At 47.4% G+C, this 22008-nt stretch overlaps 2 protein-coding genes across 3 annotated transcripts in view; one reads left to right on the top strand and one right to left on the bottom strand.

The window, feature by feature from the left end:
• ZCCHC14 (zinc finger CCHC-type containing 14) overlaps window positions 1-7859 on the top strand; it is a 56068-nt gene extending 48209 nt beyond the window's left edge. Inside the window, exons 10-14 of one of the 2 annotated variants that reach the window (XR_012375217.1) lie at window positions 12-139; window positions 1029-1169; window positions 1253-2731; window positions 3802-4248; window positions 6887-7859. Coding sequence is in view for 1 of the 2 variants with exons in the window: in XM_025860333.2 (XP_025716118.1) it covers window positions 12-139; window positions 1029-1169; window positions 1253-2731; window positions 3802-3857 (1804 nt within the window). In the remaining variant the exon portion in view is untranslated. Of the gene's footprint in view, window positions 1-11; window positions 140-1028; window positions 1170-1252; window positions 2732-3801; window positions 5861-6886 lie in introns of those variants that run through there. The other variant, XM_025860333.2, reaches the window with a different exon arrangement.
• Window positions 7860-9664: 1805 nt separating this feature from the next.
• The window catches only part of MAP1LC3B (microtubule associated protein 1 light chain 3 beta), a 13017-nt gene continuing 673 nt past the window's right edge, over window positions 9665-22008 (bottom strand). Inside the window, exons 2-4 of the mRNA XM_025860334.2 lie at window positions 14943-14998; window positions 11582-11688; window positions 9665-10769 (exon numbers count right to left, since the gene is read on the bottom strand). Coding sequence (XP_025716119.1) covers window positions 10595-10769; window positions 11582-11688; window positions 14943-14998 — 338 coding nt within the window. The 3' untranslated portion in view covers window positions 9665-10594. The remainder of the gene's footprint in view (window positions 10770-11581; window positions 11689-14942; window positions 14999-22008) is intronic.

Below are 22008 nucleotides of genomic sequence, written 5' to 3'. Positions count from 1 at the left end.
TTGTGGCACAGGGAGAAGTCAGAGAAACGGTGCCTGAACCCTGCAGCCCCACCCCCAGTCACCAGCAGCGGAGTGGCCCGCGTCCCCCCCACCAGCCACGTCGGGCCCGTGCAGACCGTGCGAGGCCCCCACGCTGCAGGTGGGTGAGGGCGGGGTGGCCTTGAGGGGGGCATCGCGGGCTCCTCCTTTGGAGGATAGTTATTAGACTCCAGACCACACACAGCCTTTTGCCATTTGCCCATTTTTAGAATTTCCAGTTACTGCTCATTATTTTAGCTTTCATCATTTCCACCATTAGAAAACAGAAGGGACATTTGGTTTAGAACCTAGAGACCGGTGACTCACGTGAAGTTGTTTGGGCAAAAGAATTAGATCCAGCAGCTGCACGGCCAGAGGGAAGGAGAAGGAGGTACCCCAAACAGATGAAGATACGCTTCTTCCCCAGGAGGGTGCAGACAGGTCCTTGTAGGTCCCTGCCTCGAAGGGCTGTCTTGAAACTCCCCAGAGTGCGAGAGCGCAGCGTCCCCGTCGGGCAGCGCCTGGGAGCCGTGGGCCCTGGGCTCTGAGCCGCCCCCCTCCGGAGGCTCCCTGCCCTTGCCTCTGCAGTCGGGGTGCCGGATGCCGGCGACGGCCGGCCCGTGGTTCCCTTTACACTGTGGGAGTAGCAAGAGTGGCAGGACGCCAGGGAGAAAAACATGCCAGTCTTGTCTTTTCAGTGGCTGTTTGACTAAAAGGGTCTTCCATCCCTTGGCCTCGTAAAATGGGGTGTCCCTCAGTGTTGGGAGATGACTTCGGTAGCACCGTGGTGGCTGGGCGCCCCCTTGTCGCTTCTTCTCCAAGGTTGTGAGTGGGGCCTCGGCCAGCTTTGTTTTCTCCGAGTCCTCGGGTCCCGTCTGAAGCAGGAGTGACAGCAGCCGCCTCCCCGGGGCTGGTGCCCGGGTCAGCGGGACGGGCGCGCGCTGAGGCGGGTGGGGAGGGCGCAGTCGACACTGGCCGGCACGACCCCTGTCGGTGCCCCTTTTCCGCAGCGCTGCGGGTAGAAGTGGAGCCGCCCCCTCACCAGACGGCCCGGGAGGGCAGCTCCTCGGAATGCTCCAGCTCCTCACCCAGCCCGATGGGGGTGCAGGCCCGGGAAGAGAGCTCGGACAGCGCCGAGGAGAACGACAGACGTAAGGACGCCCGGCCTGGGAGCGCCCTGCTGCCCCTGCCCTGGCCCGGGGCGCTGTGCTGACCGCTGTGTTTCCGTCTCTAGGTGTGGAGATGCACTTGGAGGGCTCGGAGAAGGAGAAGCCTGTCATGCTACTGAACCATTTTGCTTCAAGTTCCGCCAGACCCACGGCCCAGGTTCTCCCGGTGCAGAACGAGGCAGGCTCCAGTCCAGCGGGCCACCACCCCCTCCCCCCCCAGATGATGGCCGCGGCCTCGCACCTGGCACCCATCCGGATGCTGAATTCTGTGCACAAGTCCGAAAGGGGGGGCGCGGACATGAAGCTCCTCCCGCCGTCCGTGCACTCACTGCTGTCTCTAGAAGAAAGGAGTAAACTCTCGGGACCAAGAGGCGGCATCAAAGTGGACAAGAACTTCGGCCACACAGTGATCGACGCAGCCCCCACGCCCACCCCCCAGCAGCCCCTGCAGGTGCTCTCCGCACTGGCCGAGAGCAGCTCCGTGTCACCCACCGTCTCCTTCGGTCCCCGCGCCAAAGTCGTGCACACGGCTGCGCTGGACAGGGTGATGAAGCCGGCCCCGCAGCCGGCCCTGGCGGGGGAGGCGAGCAGCGCTGCCCCGGGGACGTCCAGCGCCGTCTTCCACGTGGCGCGGCCGCCCATCAAACTTCTGGTGTCTTCATCTGTCCCTGCGGATTCTGCCATTTCTGGGCAAACTCCCTGTTCGAATAATGTGCAAATAAGCGTGCCCCCTGCAATAATAAACCCCCGGACTGCTCTGTACACCAACACCAAAGCTGCCTTCTCTGCGATGAGCAGTGTGCCCGTGGGGCCCCTGCAGGGCAGCTTCTGCGCCAGCAGCAACACTGCCTCCTCCAGCAGCCACCCGCCCACGTCCTTCGCCAGCATGGCCTCCGTGCCCAGCTGCCCGGCCCCCAGCTCCAGCCCCGCGCTCTCCTCGGCCCCTGAAAGCAGCTTCTACAGCGGCGGGGGCGGCGGGGGCGGCGGGGGCGGCGGCTCCCCGGGGAGCCTCCCCGCCCCCGCCCAGAACCACCACCACCACCACCACCATCAGCAGCCGCAGGCGGCGGCGCCCCAGCAGCCCACGCCCGCCCCGCCGCCCGGCTGCGTCGTGTGCACGTCGTGCGGGTGCAGCGGCAGCTGCGGCTCCAGCGGCCTGACCGTCAGCTACGCCAACTACTTCCAGCACCCGTTCTCGGGGCCGTCCGTGTTCCCCTTCCCCTTCCTGCCCTTCAGCCCCGTGTGCGGCAGCGGCTACGTGGGCGCCCAGCAGTACGGCGGCGGCGCCTTCCCCGTGGTGCACTCGCCCTACGGCGGCAGCGCGCCCCCCGAGCCCGTCCTGGGCGGCCAGTCGGCCTTCGGCGTGCCGCCCATGCAGAGCTTCATGGCGGGCGCGGCGGGCGTGTACCAGGCCCCGGGGCTGGTGGGCAGCAGCAACGGCTCCGGCCACAAGAAGAGCGGCAACCTGTCGTGTTACAACTGCGGGGCCACCGGGCACCGCGCTCAGGACTGCAAGCAGCCGTCCATGGACTTCAACCGGCAAGGTAAAGGTGGGCGGCCGCAGCGCGGGCCGCGCCGGGTGGCGGTGCGGCGGCGCGCCCAGCAGAGAGGCGCGCGGAGCTCCCCTCTGTACGAAAACAGTAGTGAACTCGCTGCGCTTTAAAGCAAAAACGAATGTTTTGAATGCTGTTGGGAAAAGCGTGTAGTTCTGGGTGGGCTGTGAAGCCCTCCGAGAGGGTCACTTTGTCTCGAAGCTGTCCGTGGACTGCAGCCTGCTCCTCCTCGCAGAGGGCACCGGCCGGCTGGGGAGAGGGCTCGTGTGGCCCCCGCGTTGGCCGGGGCAGCGCGCGGGGCTGCAAGCCGAGGGCCTGGCGCGGGCGTGCGGATGCTGCGGCCGGCTGTCCTGCGCCCGGTCTCTGCCTCCGTGGTGGTCAGGCCGGTGGAGCGTGGCCGCGCGATGTCACTGTTGGCTGTGCTGCCACGTGCCACCTCCCCGCCCCCCCCACTTCCACTTGCTCTCTTTTGTCTCTAGTCCAGTTCAAGTGTGTATCTGCTGTGGCGGTGACACAAGTTCGTTCTTGCTGGTGGCTTTGGAAGGGAGATTAAACTAGGCAGGAGGAACATCTCTCCCAGCTCTGTGATACGGTGCAGCCTGGACAAGTGCCCTGGTCTCTGTAGATGCCTGATGGTTGCCCCAGACCTGGGATTCCTACACCCGCCTGTGCATCTTGGCCACCCAGAGAGCGTTAGAGACAACTCTGGTGGCAGGTGGGGGTGGCTGTGGGCTGTTCCCACCCTGAGGCTATGTCCTGAAGCAGCGGACCCAGGCCCGTGGTGAGGTTCAGGCGTCCCCAGCCCCCAGCCTGGCCGAGCTCCCGAAGAATAGAGAACCGGACTGGTGACCGGCCGTGTCACCCCTTGCGTTGATCCACTTGTAGTGTCTAGTTTTGGGGGTGGAAGCGAGGAGCTGGGAGTGGGTACAACAGGTAGTCCAGATTTCCAGCACCCGCCTCTTGACCAGTGACTCTGGAAAGAACTTTGGACAGCTCAGTTGTTGGTAGTAATTGCACAGTGATTCAAATTTGATCTCTTTCTCCCCCCTCCCTCTCTCTAGGTACTTTTAGGTTGAAATATGCCCCTCCAGCAGAAAGTCTGGACTCCACAGACTGATATTTTTCTCTGGCAGCAGAACACTATTAAGCCATGGAGACATAAGGAAAATTAAATACAAAACTGAGAAGTCTAGTTGCTGTTGAGCTTAATATTTTTAATCCAAAGGTGCTTTACTTTACTAGACTGGATAGAAAACCTAGCGTAGGAGTGCATCAAACTCAGTTTTATTGCCAAAATCCTAGATTGGAGCTTGACGTCAGGACTCGCCTGGTTGGCGCCTCCACCGTGGTTGTGATGTAGAGACCTCCGTCTCCCGAGGAGCATTGCCGTCATCGGTCCTTCCAGGCTCACACGTAATTCCCGGGCAGCTACGCAAGATCGGAATCGAGAACTGCAGGTTGGAGTTCTCCACGTGGAGTTCCACCAGTCGGACTCTTGATACCCCTGGGTGAGGGAAAATGTCGCCTTTTGTTTTGTTTTGTTTTGTTTTTTGTTTTTTGTTCCTCAAGTGGTTAGACACTAATCTCTCTGGGCTTTTTAAGGATTGCACTCCAGAAGAATGTAAACTGATGTCAATCTCTGCCGCTCGGGGAGACAGACTCCCTGAGACCAGTCAGTGCAGACACTCAGAGAACCCGTTTTTAAGGAGCTGGCACCAGCAGGCTACGTGACTTGGTACACAACAGAGATTTTAGCATTTCTTTCCCTCCTTAAAACACTTGTAGCAGTTTGAAGTTTTTAATTTTTTTTTCTGCGAATAAATTTAAACTACGTTATTAAAAGACATAGTTACTCGCAACAACTTAATATCTAAGGGTCCAAGTCCCAGAGAATCCCTAGTTGTCAGAGCTTTGAGAATCCCTTCCTTCCCGGCCCTTCAGTAGCTTGAAGTCCTGTCATCTTCCACCGCGACAGAGCTCTCACCGAGACATGGTGACCACATGGCCTTCGTGACTGGCTCTGACGGATGCTACACATCCTTAGCAAAGTTGGCAAGTTCTTTTCTCTCTCACGGATCTCCCAAGGACCCCAAGGCTTACTGCTAACGGATTCACACTTGAGACAGACGTTTCAACAATAATACAGTCCTATAATTTATGAGCAAAAGATTTGAAACGTTCTCCTGTCAGCTTCTTTTGTATTAGGCTGTGTATTAGTGGTTAGTTCTGCTAAAAATTACCTGAAAACTACAATAGAAAGTGGTAAGACTCTGAAAGAGCCCACACCAACAGGACAGAGCTACAAGATCTGCAGAAGTCTAGTTTTATCCAAAGTGGGAAGTAAGTCCTCACTATACAGCTCTGTTTCACCCCATTACAATGAAAGCTGCTTGGTCTGAAATTTAGGGACGTAAACCTTTAAAGCCAAAAGGGAATTTTCTGCTCAGATATTATTAACACTAAAGCCTTCAGTATTAAAATGTTGATTGGTAAGGCCTTGCCCAGGGATTCTGCAGTTGAATATTTATTTAAAAAAAAAAATATTCAGAGCTTTCTTAAAATGGGACAATCAGCCTCATGCCGAATTGGTGTAAATCAAAAAGAATACCCTAGAATTTGAGGCACTGTGATGTGAGGCTTCAAATTTTATGATCAGTTTCCTAGCGGAAACTAAGGCAGAGTTACTTTTTTTTTTTTATGACAGGCTTTTAGTAGAGTTTTCTAGAGTTTTATTTTAGTAGAGTTTCATTTCTATGCAATGCAGAATTGACAGACCTCTGTATGCTTCTCTCTCTTCCTGGTACACAGTATTATATACAGTTTTGAAGTGATGGTGATGCTTACAACAACTTTTTGGGGGAATGTTACATTGATCTCTTAATTATAAAACACTACAAAATGTCAAAATAATGAGAACTGACACAACTTTGCCTTAAAGAGTACGAGCCTGGAACTTGTCATATGATGTTAAAGGAAGACTTGGGAGTGTCCACTGATGTTTACGATTTTAATATTTCTGAAGGCCGTTACGGTGGCCTGGACATGTGCTGAAAGCCAAACTTTTAAATTTTTTGGTTTTTTAAACAAAGAAATATTTTAAATAAATCCTATTTCAACACAGTGAAATTGTTGAAAACTGTCTCATAACAAAAGAAAAAAAATCATATTTAGGGTTTTTGTTTTAGTGGTCAGTATTGGGGAATGAAAGTGTCTGTTGTTACCCTTATGACTATTTTGATAAATATTAGAGGTTAGTGTGTTCCAGTCAACAAAAAATTAAAATAGCTTCGATTTGAAGTAGGACATTCAGATTGAGGTAAATAAGTCCAGACATTGTGTGGCTGTGTTCCAGTCATCAAAGGTCTTAGAAAAATTCCCACTTGTCTTTGAAAGTGCATGTGCGGTGTGATGTCTCCAGTGAGGCCATTCCAAGGGTGAGAATTGTAAAACGTAATCGTGAGGTACACGGGACACAGAGCATCCAGCTGCCGATCTGTGAGACTCTTCCCAAGTGAATACTGGGACTTGGGAGTGTTTGCTGGCAGTGTAATCTCTGATAAATTTCTCTCCAAAAGCAACCAAAGTCAGTAAGCCTGAAGAGCATTTTGCATTTCCTCAGATGGCCTCATCTTCTTAGAAACACAGATCTGACTGACCCTTTCAACCATGTAGTCATTTTCCTGAAATCATGGGCTCGGTTTGCAAATGCTGTAGCAACCAGGTAGGTGTGGCACAGCCACTTTGCTCTGTGTAGTCTGTCGTATTTCAAAGTTTCTATCCCCATTTTCTGTCTCCCAAGAATGGGGGAAGTGGAATGTACAGATTGAAGTAGAATACAGTGTTGGGATAAAACAACTATTTAATTTTTTTTTTTTAAGCAAACAATTTTCTACCTTCTTTTCTTGGTAATATTGAAAATTGGAAAAGTGTTTAAATGTTAAAACTCGTAATTGCTAGTGAGCACTGAGGAAATGGGAGCTAGCACTTAACAACAAAACTATTTTCTTCAAAGCAGGTATGTGTGATTGGGTATTAAAAAACAAACAAAAGAAAAAGCCAACCAGCATCACCTATAATCTCCAGATTACGGGAGTCGGCTTGTGAATATAGTAGTTAGTAGGGTCCGTGTTCTAATTCCCTCTTTAGAAGTCACTGTAGCTAGTTTGCACTACACCGTGTGGAGGTGCGGAGCAGCGGCAGCGACTCTGCCCAGCGTCACACAGCAACTGCAGCTCGTCCCAGGCGGAGCGCCAGCCGATCGAATCTGCCTGGATTCTGCCCGGGGCCGCCCTGGCCTCGCTCCAGTGTTGCTGGAGAGCGCTGGCCCAGCGCAATCAGGTTGCACCCTCCTCACTCCCTATCATTTTGTACTCTTCTTGCTTCTGTGATGGGTTATTTGATGCCTTGCTAGTTTTACATACTGGTTACTGGTGGCGTATATATTGAGTCTTAAGGATGGTAAGGGAAACCGTGTCCTTCCCAGAGGATGGGCCTGTGGAACCTGAGCAGGCGGGCGTCCTTTCCAAAGTGCAGGTGACGTTGAAAGCCGTGGGTTCTGGAGAGGCTCAGTTTGCAAAGTCCTGAGGTTCTGAATGAAGAAATTCTTTTAATCAGCACTCGCAAAACCACATACTTGCTGGTTGAGGCCAAAGGTCAACTTGACTACACTGTTCTGGGGGGAGGGGAGCTCAGTGTGGCTCATCAGTCAGTCCCGGGGATTGTAACAAGCCCCTCACATACATTAAGTTCTTACATGCACAATGAAGGCTTTGGTACTGAAACCAGAGACCTCGTGTATTCGAGAATCTTCACAGCTTATATTGGACAGATTTTCTTTTTAGGAATGAAGGAAAATTCTCCCATTTTTGAGCCATTCTTTTATGTCAATTCTACAAAATTGCATGTAACTTTATAAATATTTTTAAAAGATATAGTTTTGTAAATATTTAATATTCTGCTAATTTGATTTTGAATTGTAAATGTTAAGTATTGTTTTTGAAGTTTTTATGTTTTATTATACTTTGTTAAAAAGGAAAAATTGTACATTTTTAGAATGTTTTTATGAGTAAATTTAATGTACTGAAAATAAAAATTAAAAAAATCTGTTTCATTTTATTAGGTCTTTGTCTCATAGAATATGAAGCACACATCTTTTCAAATAAATTGCAATTCTTGATCTGCAAACTAGGGAGTCAACCCTTTCTGCCCTCTCCACTTGACAAAAGAGATACATGGTTTTAAATCCATTTTCTATCCAGTTTCCCGGGTTTTAAAAAATATCCTTGCTATGACCAGAAACATTAACTCTTGGTTTGGGATGTTCCAGCTCTAGGTTCCCTAAGAAATCAAGACTGGCACGAATTGATGTCAAGTTTCTTTGGAACGTCTCCATAAACAACGTGGTACGACATGGTATGAACGTGCCCTGGCATTTCTGGATTTGGAATGGCGGTGGTCCGGTGAGCACAAGCTGGCCCAGGACTGTGGTGTTCTCATGAGCAGCGCCAGGCACCAGAAGGAGAAACCTGGTGCTTTTTCCCCAACAGAGGTCCCCAGGGCCTCTTGGTCTTGTCAGGCCTGTGGCCACCCCGAGGAAACTGTTCATGCACACACAGTTCCAGCCATCAGGGTTCCTGTCGGGAGACACGCAACTGGCCCATACTTGGGGCCGACGGCAGCCCCTCTGACTTGCTGTTCGGTCAGGCCAGGCTTACGCCAGAGCAACAGACGCGGGGAAGCAGAACATGTCCTCATCTTGCTCCCTGGATCCTTCCACAAAAACATTTTAAGTGCCTGCTTAAATTTGGAACGGGCGCAGTTTCTCAAATGAGGAATGCTGGCCACTACTCGGCCGATGTTTGTACTGTGTCTTTCCCTGATGCAGCACGAGGTACCACAAACCACGTAATGCCTCCTTGACCACTCAACACACTCTCAAAACACCTGCTGTGTTTTACTTTTTCATTTGTAGTGGCAGGTTTTCAAGTGTGGATTCCCACAAACACCCAGGTCTCACGTCCATCCATCCTCTTTGTGCCTTGTACTTCTCAGGAGAGTTTACTTGTGCAGAGACAAGACCAGCTGGCGGAACCTTGACCGAGGTGAGGAAGGTGCCTGGGACCAGGCAGAGACCTTCCGAGGTGGGTGCCCCTCTGCCCCCCACCCCCACTGCCACCACCCCCCGGGCTTGGGAGAGTAGAGCGTAGACAGCATTGTCAAGTATCAAATACCGATCCATTAAATTGAGCTTCATGAGTTTTTAGTTGTGCCTTTATTCACCTTAGTTCATTAGAAATGTACTTGGTTTAGAGATCCTAGTGACCACCCACTCATGTGGGATCAGAAGTCACCCCTCTCTGCCTGGTACTTTTTTTAAAAAGCAGAATTTCTTCTAGGAATCTTACTGATCACACAGTAGTTACAAGAATGTCAGATATAATGATGTATACAATCTAAACAAGACAGGCCGATTAAGAATTTACATTATGTAAAAACACATATTAAAAGTTAGCCGTGTGGACAGATGCATGCAGCGGGAAGAGCAGTTGAAGGTTAGGGGTCAAGTGCCCATATGCGGTACTATTGCTTCCCCCGCCTCCGTTAATAAGTAACTTCCACTAACAGGTACAACAGGTATACCACACACACCTAACTACACAAAGGTGAATCATGACCTGCTACAGTACAGTCTAAAGTGGTCTGTGATCTTTCTGTGCTACTCCCACAAAAACAGTAAAGAGTAAACCCCATGCAGGTAGTAGGAAGCGTTGGTTATTCTAGTTGAACTCGGAAAATGTTTAACTTCTGACATGAGTATCTGTGAAGAGCACTAGGTCTCCTTTTGCTACTGTTTTCTTCACAACTGACATGCACTCGGGAGTGGAGGAACTTTGATGGTTGGTTGACCTACAAAGACAACTGAAATATTCTTAAAAATGTAACTTTTTAATAAGAGTCACACATTTAACATAAAACATGGATCATCTACAGCTTTAGGCCAAAAGGTAGAGGGAGTGCATCTGAATTTTAATGCTTTAGTTTCCGTGTTCTGTAGTTTCTAACACTGTAGTTAAGGAATGAAACGGATAGAACAGCTTGTTTCTTTACCAAAGCGGACAGCAGTTTGACTTCTTAGAGAATATACAAACCAGGAGAAACGTCACATGTTCTTTCTCTGGGCCCTCTGAGAAACTAGACCAAAATTTTAAATTATTCAAGGTTCTTACTGAGTAGTGGTGCTTTTCTGTTATCGTCGAGAGAAGCAAACAAGAACTCGCCAGCTCTCAGGCTCACAGGACGCGTACACGAGCTGGAACCTTGAGCAGCAGTTCAGAGTTTTCCTACCCCCATTTTCCCAGCTTTTTGCCAATGATTATAGCAAATGGGAGGGGCGGGGGACCACTATGCTTGACAACTTAAAGATCCCCTTACAGGTATTTCCCCAGTTGAATAGAAACCCTTCTACAAAAAGTTGGCTGGTTCAGTGAACCTCGTAAAGAATGTCTCTCTGAATGCTTAAATTGCAGGTTCCTAATAGGGAAGGAGCATTAAAATAATGTGAAGGTCTATTTTATTGGCAACTTAGAATGCAAAGTATTTTATTTTTAAACTTCTAAATTTGAAAACAAAACAGCCTAGGTTAAATCACGTAGTTTTCCAAAGCTGAATGTGCTCATTTGGAGCTCACTTTTTCTGCTTACAGTACAAAACAACTTCCTAAAACTCCTAGGCAGGAACACTACTGTTTTGATGATCTGTGATTGGATGAACTCATCAATTTCAGTTGGTAATATCCCTTTTTTTCTCCTTGGTAAGGGTTTAAAAAAATTCAAGGACAGATGCATTTTTCTAGTCTTACACAGACAGTTTCACTCCAAATGTCTCCTGAGAAGCGTACACCATATACAGGAATCCGTCTTCGTCCTTCTCACTTCCATACACTTCAGAAATCGGTGTGGACACACTCACCATGCTGTGTCCATTCACTAGCAGGAAGAAGGCCTGGTTGGCGTTGAGCTGTAAGCGTCTCCTATTGAAAGAGGACACATCAATATGCAGGGGACATGGAAAAATATCACCCACCCCCACTGATAGAAAAGTATAAAGTTTTTGTGAATGCTGCTTCTGGCAAAATAATGTGTGTGCCTACTGATGATGACTCTCCTAACTAAAACTTTTCATAAAGCACAGGACATTTCCTAGGATTACATTCATGACTGGTATTAGTGGTAATTCTTAGTAGATTATTCTTACTGTATTATCTCCTACGGTATTCCCCGGGCCAGTTTTAAATTAGTATGCTCTCTGAACAGCCATTAGTGTCTAATGAGAGAAACAGCTCAAACTATAATTTACAAACTATTTATTACCATTTCACCAAGTCTACATTATCTTTTACTAATTCTGACATACAAAACTTGTAAACTTTTCTGATTAAGAGACATCTGGGGGCGCCTGGGTGGCTCAGTTAAGCATCTGCCTTCGGCTCGGGTCATGATCCCAGGGTCCCAGGATCGAGCCCCGCATCGGGCTCCCTGCTCAGCAGGGAGCCTGCTTCTCCCTCTCTTTGCCTGCCGCTCTGCCTACTTGTGTGCGCTCTCTCTCTCTGTCAAATAAATAAAATCGTTAAGAGAGAGACGACGTCTACACTAGATGTTATGATGAAAGAATCAGAGGAACAGGAAATCCAGCAGATAAGAAAGAAAACTCAGGAAGGATGGAAACATCTTTAGGTTTTATTAAGCTTGCAAAGATGTTAGTCAGAACTAAAGATTTATCTGTAAGTCTGATACAGAATGAGCAGTTACCCAAAGAAATAGAAAAAAAAAGGCGATTAAATACCTAATGATCTTGATGAGCTCACTCATGTTGACATGATCAGGTACAAGGAATTTGGTTTTGTCCAGGACAGGAAGTTGCTTCTCACCCTTGTACCGTTCTATTATCACCTAGAAAAGCAGCCAGACGAGAGAGATTTTAAAATGACCGTTGACAACGAAGAGATGAAATACTTCCTATGTTGTAACTGGCACATACCAAAACGGGGTTTGAAATAGAAACAGCACATTTGTTAGTTTCCCCACAGATCTCCTGTGAATAGTGATCAATTATTAGCTTAGACTCTATCCCTTACAGAATATAGTACACAAGACAAATTGGCTGCCTCCAGGGAGGTGAGCAGGGTGGTGAAAGAATTTTGCTATATATTCTTTTTGTTATTTGAAACCATGAAAATATACCAACTAGTCAGAAAAGAGCAGATGCTAGGTACCAGCTTAGAGTGTAAGCTCTGAATCTATGTCAATTGCAATACCACGATTTCCTCTGAAATGTGTGAGATCTTAATTACAGTAATATACTCAAATGTCTGTTTCACACTAGACTGGTTTCTCTACTTGATATGGAAAAAGTCCTAAGTAAATAGCTGATAAGTAGAGACAATGATCAGCTGGCTCTGGAGACAAATTTTGCGCAGAAAGACCTGAAGATGCTTTCATTTTGACAAAATACTCCTATTTCTTCAATGAGTTTTAAGAGTCAGGAATCTTGTACTATGCAGGGAACAAAAATAGTTCCACATCATGAACCGAAATAAATTCATTAGCTCCTTGCCATACTTCCTTTCCACAGAGGACAAACAATTTCTCCCCTAGTTCTAAGCCACCACAAAAGCTGGCCAGAGTGCTGACTGCCTGTGCCTCATCATCTTCTGAGTACCACACACTCTTCTCCAGGTAAAGCAACTCTCTACCCTGCCACAACAACGAGAAGCTGAGAGACAGAAATGGAGAGAGAGGAATGGAAATCTCTGCATAATGTTTCCCTAGAAAGGGGGAAGATACTTGTCTGTACATTGTTCCACTATATATGGGACTCACATGGGTTCTGTGTAGGGCCAAATCAAACTGCTATTCCCTTCCTTGTTAAGATCAAGAACTTTTATCCATGGGGTGTGTTCAGAACACGGTAGCCACAAGGGAGAATCAGTAGGTTAAGACTACTTTTGCCTGGGTTTGACTAGCAGCAGAGATCAGAGGCAATGCAGAAATCTTTTATTTTTTCCCCAAAGATTTATTTATTTGACAGAGAGCCAGCGAGCAAGAGTAGGAACACAAGCAGCGGGAGTGGGAGAGGGAGAAGCAGGCTTCCTGCTGAGCAGGGAGCCCAATGTGGGACTCGATCCCAGGACCCTGGGATCATGACCTGAGCCGAAGGCAGACGCTTAACGACTGAGCCACCCAGGCGCTCGGCAATACAGAACTCTTAACTTTGGGGCACTTGGGTGGCTCAGATGGTTAAGCATGTACCTTTGGCTCAGTTCATGATCTCCAGGGCCTGGGATCGAGTCCCACGACGGGCTCCCAGCTCAGTGGGGAGCCTGCTTCTCTCTCTGCCTCTCCCCCTGCTTGTGCTCTCTCTGTCTCTCTCCCTTTCAAATGAATAAATAACATCTTAAAAAAAAAAATCTTAAATTCCTGGTTCAGGAAGAGGCAGAAGCAGTCAGATGAGAAGAAAATCTCCCAACCTTAGACCCTCTTCATTAAAGGAAGACGCAACAGCAGCCTGGGGACACAGGACAGTATGGCCTTGAACTCCCTCCTCCTCCCAGGTGTCCCTGACTCTCCAGTGCTGGTGATATTCATGAACACAATCCCCTATGAATGACTGGTTGACTTTTCAGTTCTTATTTTTTTCTTTTTCCTGTACTTTTTTTAATTTGGGAGAGAAGACGCATAAGTCATGAGTAAGGCATTTGGCTAGACCTGAAAAGTGCCTTCTAGAGTGTTGCATCTAGACAGCAGTGTTATGGACAGGAGCGAAGGAAGAAAAAGCCGTCCTTGGGGAGTGAGAACGGGGACCGGAGAGCCAGCAAGCTGCCCGTCCGTCCATGCGACCCCCAATAAGGAGTGCCTGTAAACTTGTTCAGGAGCCACAAGCACATCTATGGAAGTACGAGTATGTGATTTCTGCAAAACCCCCGGAACTGCTAGCAGAAAAGAGGACTGCTAATGTACGCAGATATTCATGTTTTCAAACGGAGGCTGCAGAACAAATCCTGGCAGACTGCTGGGCTATTCGTTTCCAATAGCTAGCACCAAAAAGTGAAGAAAACCTTAAAATTAAGGAAATTCCCCGGGCCATATGTTGACCCCAAATATAAGGACAGACTGAAATTTCTAAGCAGTCCAAGGAAAACCGAGACTGTGTCTTTTACTGTAGAATCCTATAGTTGGGAAACTCCTGGGCAGACACATCTCATCTTTTCTGTGTACCTTACAGCCCCAACCCCCTGGACCTTTTCTCTTTCCGCTCAGTTTAGTCTGAGGGGACACATCAGAAAGCCAAACATGAAAGCTTCTACAGAATTTTTAACAGTGGAGTGTATGGTCTGTAGCATTCGAAGGAGATAACAACCTACATTGTACACAGAACTAGGCAAATCTTTCTAACTACTACATGGGATGGGATTCTCCTCCCATTTTACAGATAAGAATGTGGCAGCCCCTTTCAGAATTTTAGTAACTAGCTCAACATCACTCAGTAACCTTGAACCTAAGGCCTGGACTCAGCCTCTATCTAAAACCAGAAGTTCCTCCTAACCACTTCTCCCTAGACCTGGTGCCTCAGCAGAAACCTTTTTAGGGTCTGCCAGCAAAGGATTCGGGTTAGAGGGTATTGCTGCCTGGGCACAGCAAAAAGCATCTGAGGCACTTACACGTGACAAGAAAGAACAATGTCTTTCCTCCATCTCCTGCAGAGCAGCCAAATACAACAGACTTCCCTGAGGCATCAAAAAAAGCCTGGAATGTACAGTCACATTTCAATCCTGAGAGCTGATTCTCCTACTGCGGTACTCCTTCCTTTAGCAGAGAGTGGACACTTCCTTCCACTGTAAAATACCAACAGTTCCAGCCCCTCTAGCCCTTTCCCCCCAAGTAAATACATTTGACTTGTGAAGTGTGTAACATTAAGACAGCAAACTCAGACTCAGGAGGAAACAATGTGATGAGATGAAAGAACTGCATATTAAGATACCTCAATTCTAAGTCATGAAATTGACAGTGGGGTTACTTGTCTGAGGAGCTCTGTAGAAACCTGTCACATAGGCACACATAGCAGCCTCCTACTAAAGTACTTAAGCAGCGCTCTCTTCTGCGTACATTTGTTAACGACTGAAACAAAGGTGCCGGAGACTACCTACTGGGATTTTGGTAGGATGCTGCTCTCGGATAAGTCGGACATCTTCTACTCTTTGTTCTGCAACGAAAAGGAAGAGACATAGGCATTATTAAGGGCCAAAATGCAGCTTTTTTCCTGAATTTTTACTGGTGGTTTCTGTATCTAAAGTCACCTATCCCTAGCTGTGACAGAGCAGAGCAGTAAGGTCATCTACCCTAGAACTGAGAGGAGCCACACCCGGCACAAATTGGTATGTAACGTCAAACACAATTTCCAAGTACACCAACATGCAATTACACGGCTCTCGCAGGTACTGACACAAGACCAAGAGTACAGAATTCCTTGTTTCAAGGGTTTGGGACCCCAGGCTTACAGTCAAATGTAAACAGCAGATTAACTGCATGGCATTACCAATCTTTCCTCCAATGACTCCCACAACCGGTCAATTTTTGTGAATATTCCAAAGTTTAAGCTGGTACAGGAATCTAAGATAAGCCATAGGCTCTTCAATGCAATTTTCTCCTATTACTTCCTGCTTTTCAACCATACAGTGCTTAATGGAAAATAAACTGCCCAAAAGAGATATGGGGTGGGGAGAATGCCCTATTTGACTTTTAAAAAGTTTTGCTCAGGGACGCCTGGGTGGCTCAGTCCTTTAAGCGGCTGCCTTCAGGTTGGGTCACGATCCCAGGACCCTGGGATTGAGTCCCGCAGCAGGCTCCTTGCTTAGCTCTCTCTCTCTCTGATTTAAAAAAAAAAAAAAAAAGTTTTAAACAAGTAATACATTATATGTTCAAAAAAAAAAGAAGATAACAGGAGGGGAAGAATGAAGGGGGTAAACTGAGGGGGAGATGAACCATGAGAAACGATGGACTCTGAAAAACAAACTGAGGGTTCTAGAGGGGAGGGGGGTGGGGGGATGGGTTAGCCTGGTGATGGGTATTAAAGAGGGCACGTTCTGCATGGAGCACTGGGTGTTATACGCAAACAATGAATCATGGAACACTACATCAAAAACTAATGATGTAATGTATGGTGATTAACATAATAATAAAAAATAAATTAAAAAAATATACACACTGTCAAAGTTAAAAAAAAAAAAAGGTTTTGCTCAGTGCCCATCTCCTCCCACTCCCCATCCAAAAAGTTTAAAGCACAAAGCCTACCGTTGAATACTTTTTTTGGAGAATATCTCTGTATTCCTCTCCCTTAATATAATCACTTATATGAATGATCAAAGTCATGGACTTCCTGGGAAGTCCTGGTGGCTTCAGAAAAAAGATGCTATGATCTATGTAAATATATTCTACCACTGCCTATTTTTTTGGACCTAAAAAAAACCATTCAGTATCATTCCTCATAAAAATGACTAATTCCCATGTTCAAATATGAACATATAGGTTCTATTTCTATTTTCCCACCCAACATTTCTAAATCAGCTTCTAAGATAAAATTACTAACATATCTGCTATAGAAGAAGACTGCAAGCTCAGGGATTCCTAGCAACGCGCATTCCTATTCAGTACGAGAAAATAGAGATAAAATGTAGTTGTTGTTAATAAGCTTAGCCTAGTGATCTATGATATAGTGATTAATAACAAAAAATATGTACTTGGTCCTGGCAGAGCTTCCAAAACCACTGGAATTTCCTACATGATAAGAGTGGTACTGATAAGGGCCATCTCTTGTTATTCATAGCAAACCCCAATCAACCATATCTGAGTTTATGTTAATGCAGTCACTTCTGGAAAGCTCCTAAGGATGGGGGACTGGTTGCCAGGGAGAAAGAACAGTGATTTGGGGTTTGAAATGTTCAGACCCACCCCAATCACCAGGGAGGGAAAAGGGGCTTGGAGGACGACCTAATCACTGATGGCCAATGATTTAACCAGTCATGCCCATGTAATGAAAACTCCACCAAAAGGAGGGGGTTTAGGGCTTCCAGGTGCTGGGAGAGTGGCACATACCAAACTCCACAGGGACTGAAGCTCCTGTGCTCAGGACTCTTCCCAACCTTACCCTATGTGCTTTTCATCAGGCTGTTCATTTGTATGCTTGAATATTCTTTGTAATAAGCCAGTAATCTAGCAAATAAACAGTTTTCCTGTGAGCCACTCCAGCAATTTTATTAAACATGAGGGGGTCATAGGAACCTTGGATCTATAGCCAGTTGGTCAAAAGCACAATTAACAAACTGCACTTGCAGTTAGTGTTTGGAATGGTGAGTGATGAGGGGCAATATTGTGGGGCTGAACTCAACCTGTTGGATCTGAGGCTATCACCAGGTAAACAGAATTAGAATTGAGTTAAACTGTAGGAGAGGCATCAGTTGGTTGAGCATTCAGCTCGATCTCAGGGTCGTGAGTTCAAGCCCCACATCGGGTGTAGAGATTACTCAAAAAATAAATAAAATTAAAATTTTTTAAAAATTCGACGACAGTGAGCTAAATTGCTTGGTATGTGGAAACCCACACACCTAGGGTCCAGAGTGAAGCAGTTAATTAGTAGAATACGGAGAGTAAAGGAAACACAGGAGGACGACGATTTCCCCTGGCATCATCCTTCAAATCCTTCTCTATTTCTGCGGGTGTCACTGATTCCCCTTCAGCGTTTCTCTCAGCTTTGAGACCTGTCCCTATGTCTGTCCTACCCCAGGAAAAGGTGCTCTACCATCTAGACCTACCTCTCCACCCTCTTCACAACAAAAACCTCCATTTTGTCAGGGAAGATTATTTCAGAGGTTAGAGGAAATCACAATTAATTCACTCTAGCAAATGAATGATAATTCTCTAATATATCCTGGAATATGCTTCACATTTAAAAGCGTATCCTAACTGGGGGTGCCTGGGTGGCTAGTCGGTTAAGCATCTGGACTCTTGATTTCCAGTCTGGTCGCGATCTCAGGGTGGTGAAATCGAGCCCTGTGTTAGGCTCTGTGCTCAGCGCAGAGTCTGCTTAACATGCTCTCTCAAATTGAAAAAAAAAAAAGCTTATCCTAATAAATCTGAAAGTTAAGTGGAAACATTCAGACAGAAGGGGGAGTTTTTTTTAATATAAGGAAAGAGGTTTGTTTTGGCAAGTGGAAAATGAAAAAAACAAAATAGGCTTAAATGTGAGGCTTCAAATCTGAAACTATAATTTCTATACTATGGTATCAAAAGTTTATCTTGATTTATCCCCAAAATATGGCCCAAAAGAGACAAAAATCATTATTTTTATTAAAGGTGGAAAAACAGGTACGAAACAAGTTACTTCCTTAAGGTAAAAACAAGTAATACCAAAGTCTCATAGGAATGTCATGACTAGGGGCGCCTGGGTGGCTCAGTTGGTTGAGCGACTGCCTTCGGCTCAGGTCATGATCCTGGAGTCCTGGGATCGAGTCCCGCATCGGGCTCCCTGCTCCGCGGGGAGTCTGCTTCTCCCTCTGACCCTCCCCCCTCTCATGTGCTCTCTCTCTCTCTCTCACTCTCTCAAAATAAATAAATAAATCTTAAAAAAAAAAAAAAAAAAGGAATGTCATGACTATCTTGGCCAGTTGCAGTGAAAACCCAGTGGTAAGCCTGGAGTTACTGAGCAAATATGCTATATGCCTGTGCCTCACTCCTTTGAGTATACAGCTATTTTTGGAGACTAACAGTATATTTAACAAAAACATTACTAACAACACAAATCAAAGGCACATATGAGCAATTGTTTTACTTAAGTATTTTTTTTTAAATGTTGTAATGACCTGTTTATTATTTGTCTTCTTCAAAGGAGTGCCCCTGGCAGCCAGGGACCTGCTTCTATCATCTTTGTATTTACCAAGGGCTCAGCCTTGCACACAGAAGATAGTTAATAAACAAATTAAAGTTGTAAAATGGAAATAAAACACTCTTCCAAATGCATATCAAGATATACTTCCCAGATTCCTTTTCTCCTGTCTCTAAGAACCCTTATAAGACTTACAAACAAAAGAATAAAGGAAAGGAGTTAAGGTCTCTTAATTTTACCAACATATCATTTGCAAAGTTGCTTCGAGATTCCCGGGGGTATTTAAAGTATAACTCTATTTAACTGAGTGAAATGGAAGCATAATATTGCCCCCATCTGTCTATAAATCATAAAAATAATATCCAATTCATCAATGAGTAATAACACAGCTTCAGTTCATGGAATGCTACCGACGTTTTGGCATAAACCTTGCTCTACAGTCTACCTATTAGAGTAGGTGGAGCTATTTATCCTAGACCAACACACAAACTTCCCCCAAGACATGCTAACTTTTTTGATATTAATGGAGAAGCTTAAACCTGCTCACCACTAAATCACAGCAGAAGAGCGTCATTAAATAAACTGGGGCAATCCCAGAAGCTGAAGCAAAATTATTACATTTGAGCATACCAAATCCAGAATTATTTGCTCAAACACAACTCTGGAAGTTCATAAAATTTTTCCACAGACCTGCAAAGACACACTATGCCTTTTGACTTAGTGTTAGCTCATCTCACGTATTGAAAATGATGGCTACCTACCGGAGGCTGGGAAAATACACGGCAGGGAGAAGATAAAGTGCAAGTCTAGACTCTACCACTAGGTGGACCATGATCTTCACCTCTCTGGGCCCCACCCAGTTTCTTCAGCTACAAAAAGGGGCTGTTTTGGGTGAGCCCCAAAGTCCACTTCAACCCTCTCAATCTTATTAGAAGATATAAGCAGAGCTATATTCAATTCTGAATTAAGCTAAACTCATTCACTTGGAAAGAGAGAACTGCTCAAGCTAAGTGGGGCTGCTCTTAGGTTCTACAGAAGAGGTTCTTTCCAAAGAATTGATTTCCCTCATTTACTGGGCTACCAATCAGTGTAAATTGTCAGCAGTGGAGCAAGGAAAGGCAGCAGCCATTAAATGATATTTGATCTTTTTCTGCAAAATGACTATTAAAGAGATCTTTTTAAAGGGGGTAAGGGGGGCACCTGGGTGGCTCAGTTGGTTAAGCATCTGCCTTCAGCTCAGGTCATGATCCCGGGGTCCTGGGACGGAGCACTGCATTGGGTTCGCTGCTCAGCGGGGAGCCTGCTTCTCCCTCTCCCTCCACTGCTCCCCCTGCTTGTGCTCTCTCACTGTCAAACAAATAAATAAAATCTTTAAAAAAAAAAAAAAAGGGGAGGGGGGGGCCCTGGGTGGCTCAGTCGTTAAGCGTCCGCCTTCGGCTCAGGTCATGGTCCCAGGGTCCTGGGATCGAGCCCGCATTGGGCTCCCTGCTCTGCGGGAGGCCTGCTTCTCCCTCTCCCACTTACCCTGCCGTGTTCTCTCTCTGGCTGTCTCTCTCTGGCAAATAAATAAATAAAATCTTTTAAAAAAAAAAGGTGGGGACGGGAGTAAAGGTGAGCTATGGCGCAAGCCCACAAACAGTATTTGTAGATGTATTAACGGGGAAAAAAATGGGGGCATTCCTGGTTTACCCCCCTGGTTCACCCTCAGGGCCACAGGCTCCAGGCGAATTAGAATACGTTAATCTCATCACTTTTCCTACTCTTACCACCTACTCCTCAGAGATTTTTCTAGAATAACCTAAAAATACTCTAAGCAAAAGGAAAATAACTATAGCTTCAGTCATGAGAAAATAAGCATCTTTCCCACACAAATGTCCCCAGTTAACTTCTATTGTGTGTGTTTATTTTAAAGTAAGCTCTACGTTCAAAGTTGGGCTTGAACTCACAATCCCGAGATCGAGCTTGAACTCAATCAAGAGTCATACGCTCCATCCACTAAGCCAGCCAGGCGCCCCTCAGTTAACTTTAAATGCAAGAGTCAGGGAGGACAGAAGCCAGATACAAGGGGAAATCTGCTTCAGATGCTGCTCTCAGGGCTGCATGAAAGCTTAAATACTGAGAGTTCAAAGAGGTCATTAAAGAGAAAATTTCCAACAAAACGCACAACCAAGTGTTGCTAAATAACAAACTGCCCCCAGAGACTGAAAAGGTATGCTTGGCAGCTTCTCAGGACCCAGCAATCGAGTAATTACTAGTAACGAGATCTACAACACCACGTCCAAGCTGTATGAACGCTCAACTCTTTGTAGACTTCAGGCCAGGAAACAAAAGGAGTGCACCGTGTTGCTGCCAGAGACCCTAAAGCCGACGACCTCAGGGAACTCCCCTGAGCTGCTACAAACACCCCCCCCCCCACTGCCCGGGGGGCCACGTTGTCCGTGCAGGTTCTCTTGCTTCAAGGAACACCAGTCACTTCCTTATCTTCATTTTTCTGGTGGCGTAAATATCGTGATAATGTTACTTTCAGTTTCACCAAATGCTAGGAAACCCAAGTCGGGTTTCTGGCCTGAACTGGGAAAGAAGTGATTTACTGCTGGTGGAAAGGTATGAATGCAAATGGCAAAGCCAAAAAGAGAAGCCACTGACCCTAGCTCTCCTGCCGCAACAGGGTCCAGACGCGCCGCCACACCCGGGCTACCCTGGAGGGCGCCGGGATGTGCACCGAGCCGCACCTCCGGGCTCCTCCACACTCCTCCTCTCGAGCAAGGGACGGACGTTTGTAAGCGACCACGTGTGACCAAGGCGACTCACCTGGAGATGAGTCACCTGCACGCAAGTGTCATCACTTCAAAGACCTGTCACAGCCGGGCCGGCCGGCCTCCCCCACCCGCACGCCTCTTACGCGGGTCTGCGCCTCCGGAGGGCGGCGACCCCCAGGACCGCAGGGCCGACGCGAGAACCCAGCACACAAGCCACGGCTGCGGGGACCAAGAGGTGATTCAGCAGCTGCGCCGCGGCGCGCCCTGGACGGACAGGCGCCCTCGACGGCGACCCGGCCGCGGTGGCGGTGGCGGGCCTTCCTGTTCGGACCGCGCACAGGCCCTGGCCCCGACCCCCTCGGCGGATTACCGCCCTCGCCCGCGACACAGCCGGGGGGGCTGAGGGGGGCTCCCTGGGTCCCACCGCTCAGGCCCCGGCCCCCCGGCCCCACGTCGGCCCCCGGCCCCGACCCGGAGCGCACGGACGGCCGCCCTCGCCCGAGCCCCGGCCCGGGGCCGGGGGGGGCTCCCTGGCTCCGACCGCTCAGGCCCCGGCCCCCCCGGCCCCCCGGCCCC

This window comes from Callorhinus ursinus, unplaced genomic scaffold, assembly GCF_003265705.2.
Source record: "Callorhinus ursinus isolate GAN/ISIS: 27379988/994484 unplaced genomic scaffold, GSC_fseal_2.0 scaffold46, whole genome shotgun sequence".
NCBI classification, from domain to species: domain Eukaryota; kingdom Metazoa; phylum Chordata; class Mammalia; order Carnivora; family Otariidae; genus Callorhinus; species Callorhinus ursinus.
This window is presented reverse-complemented; position numbering and strand designations above follow the sequence as displayed.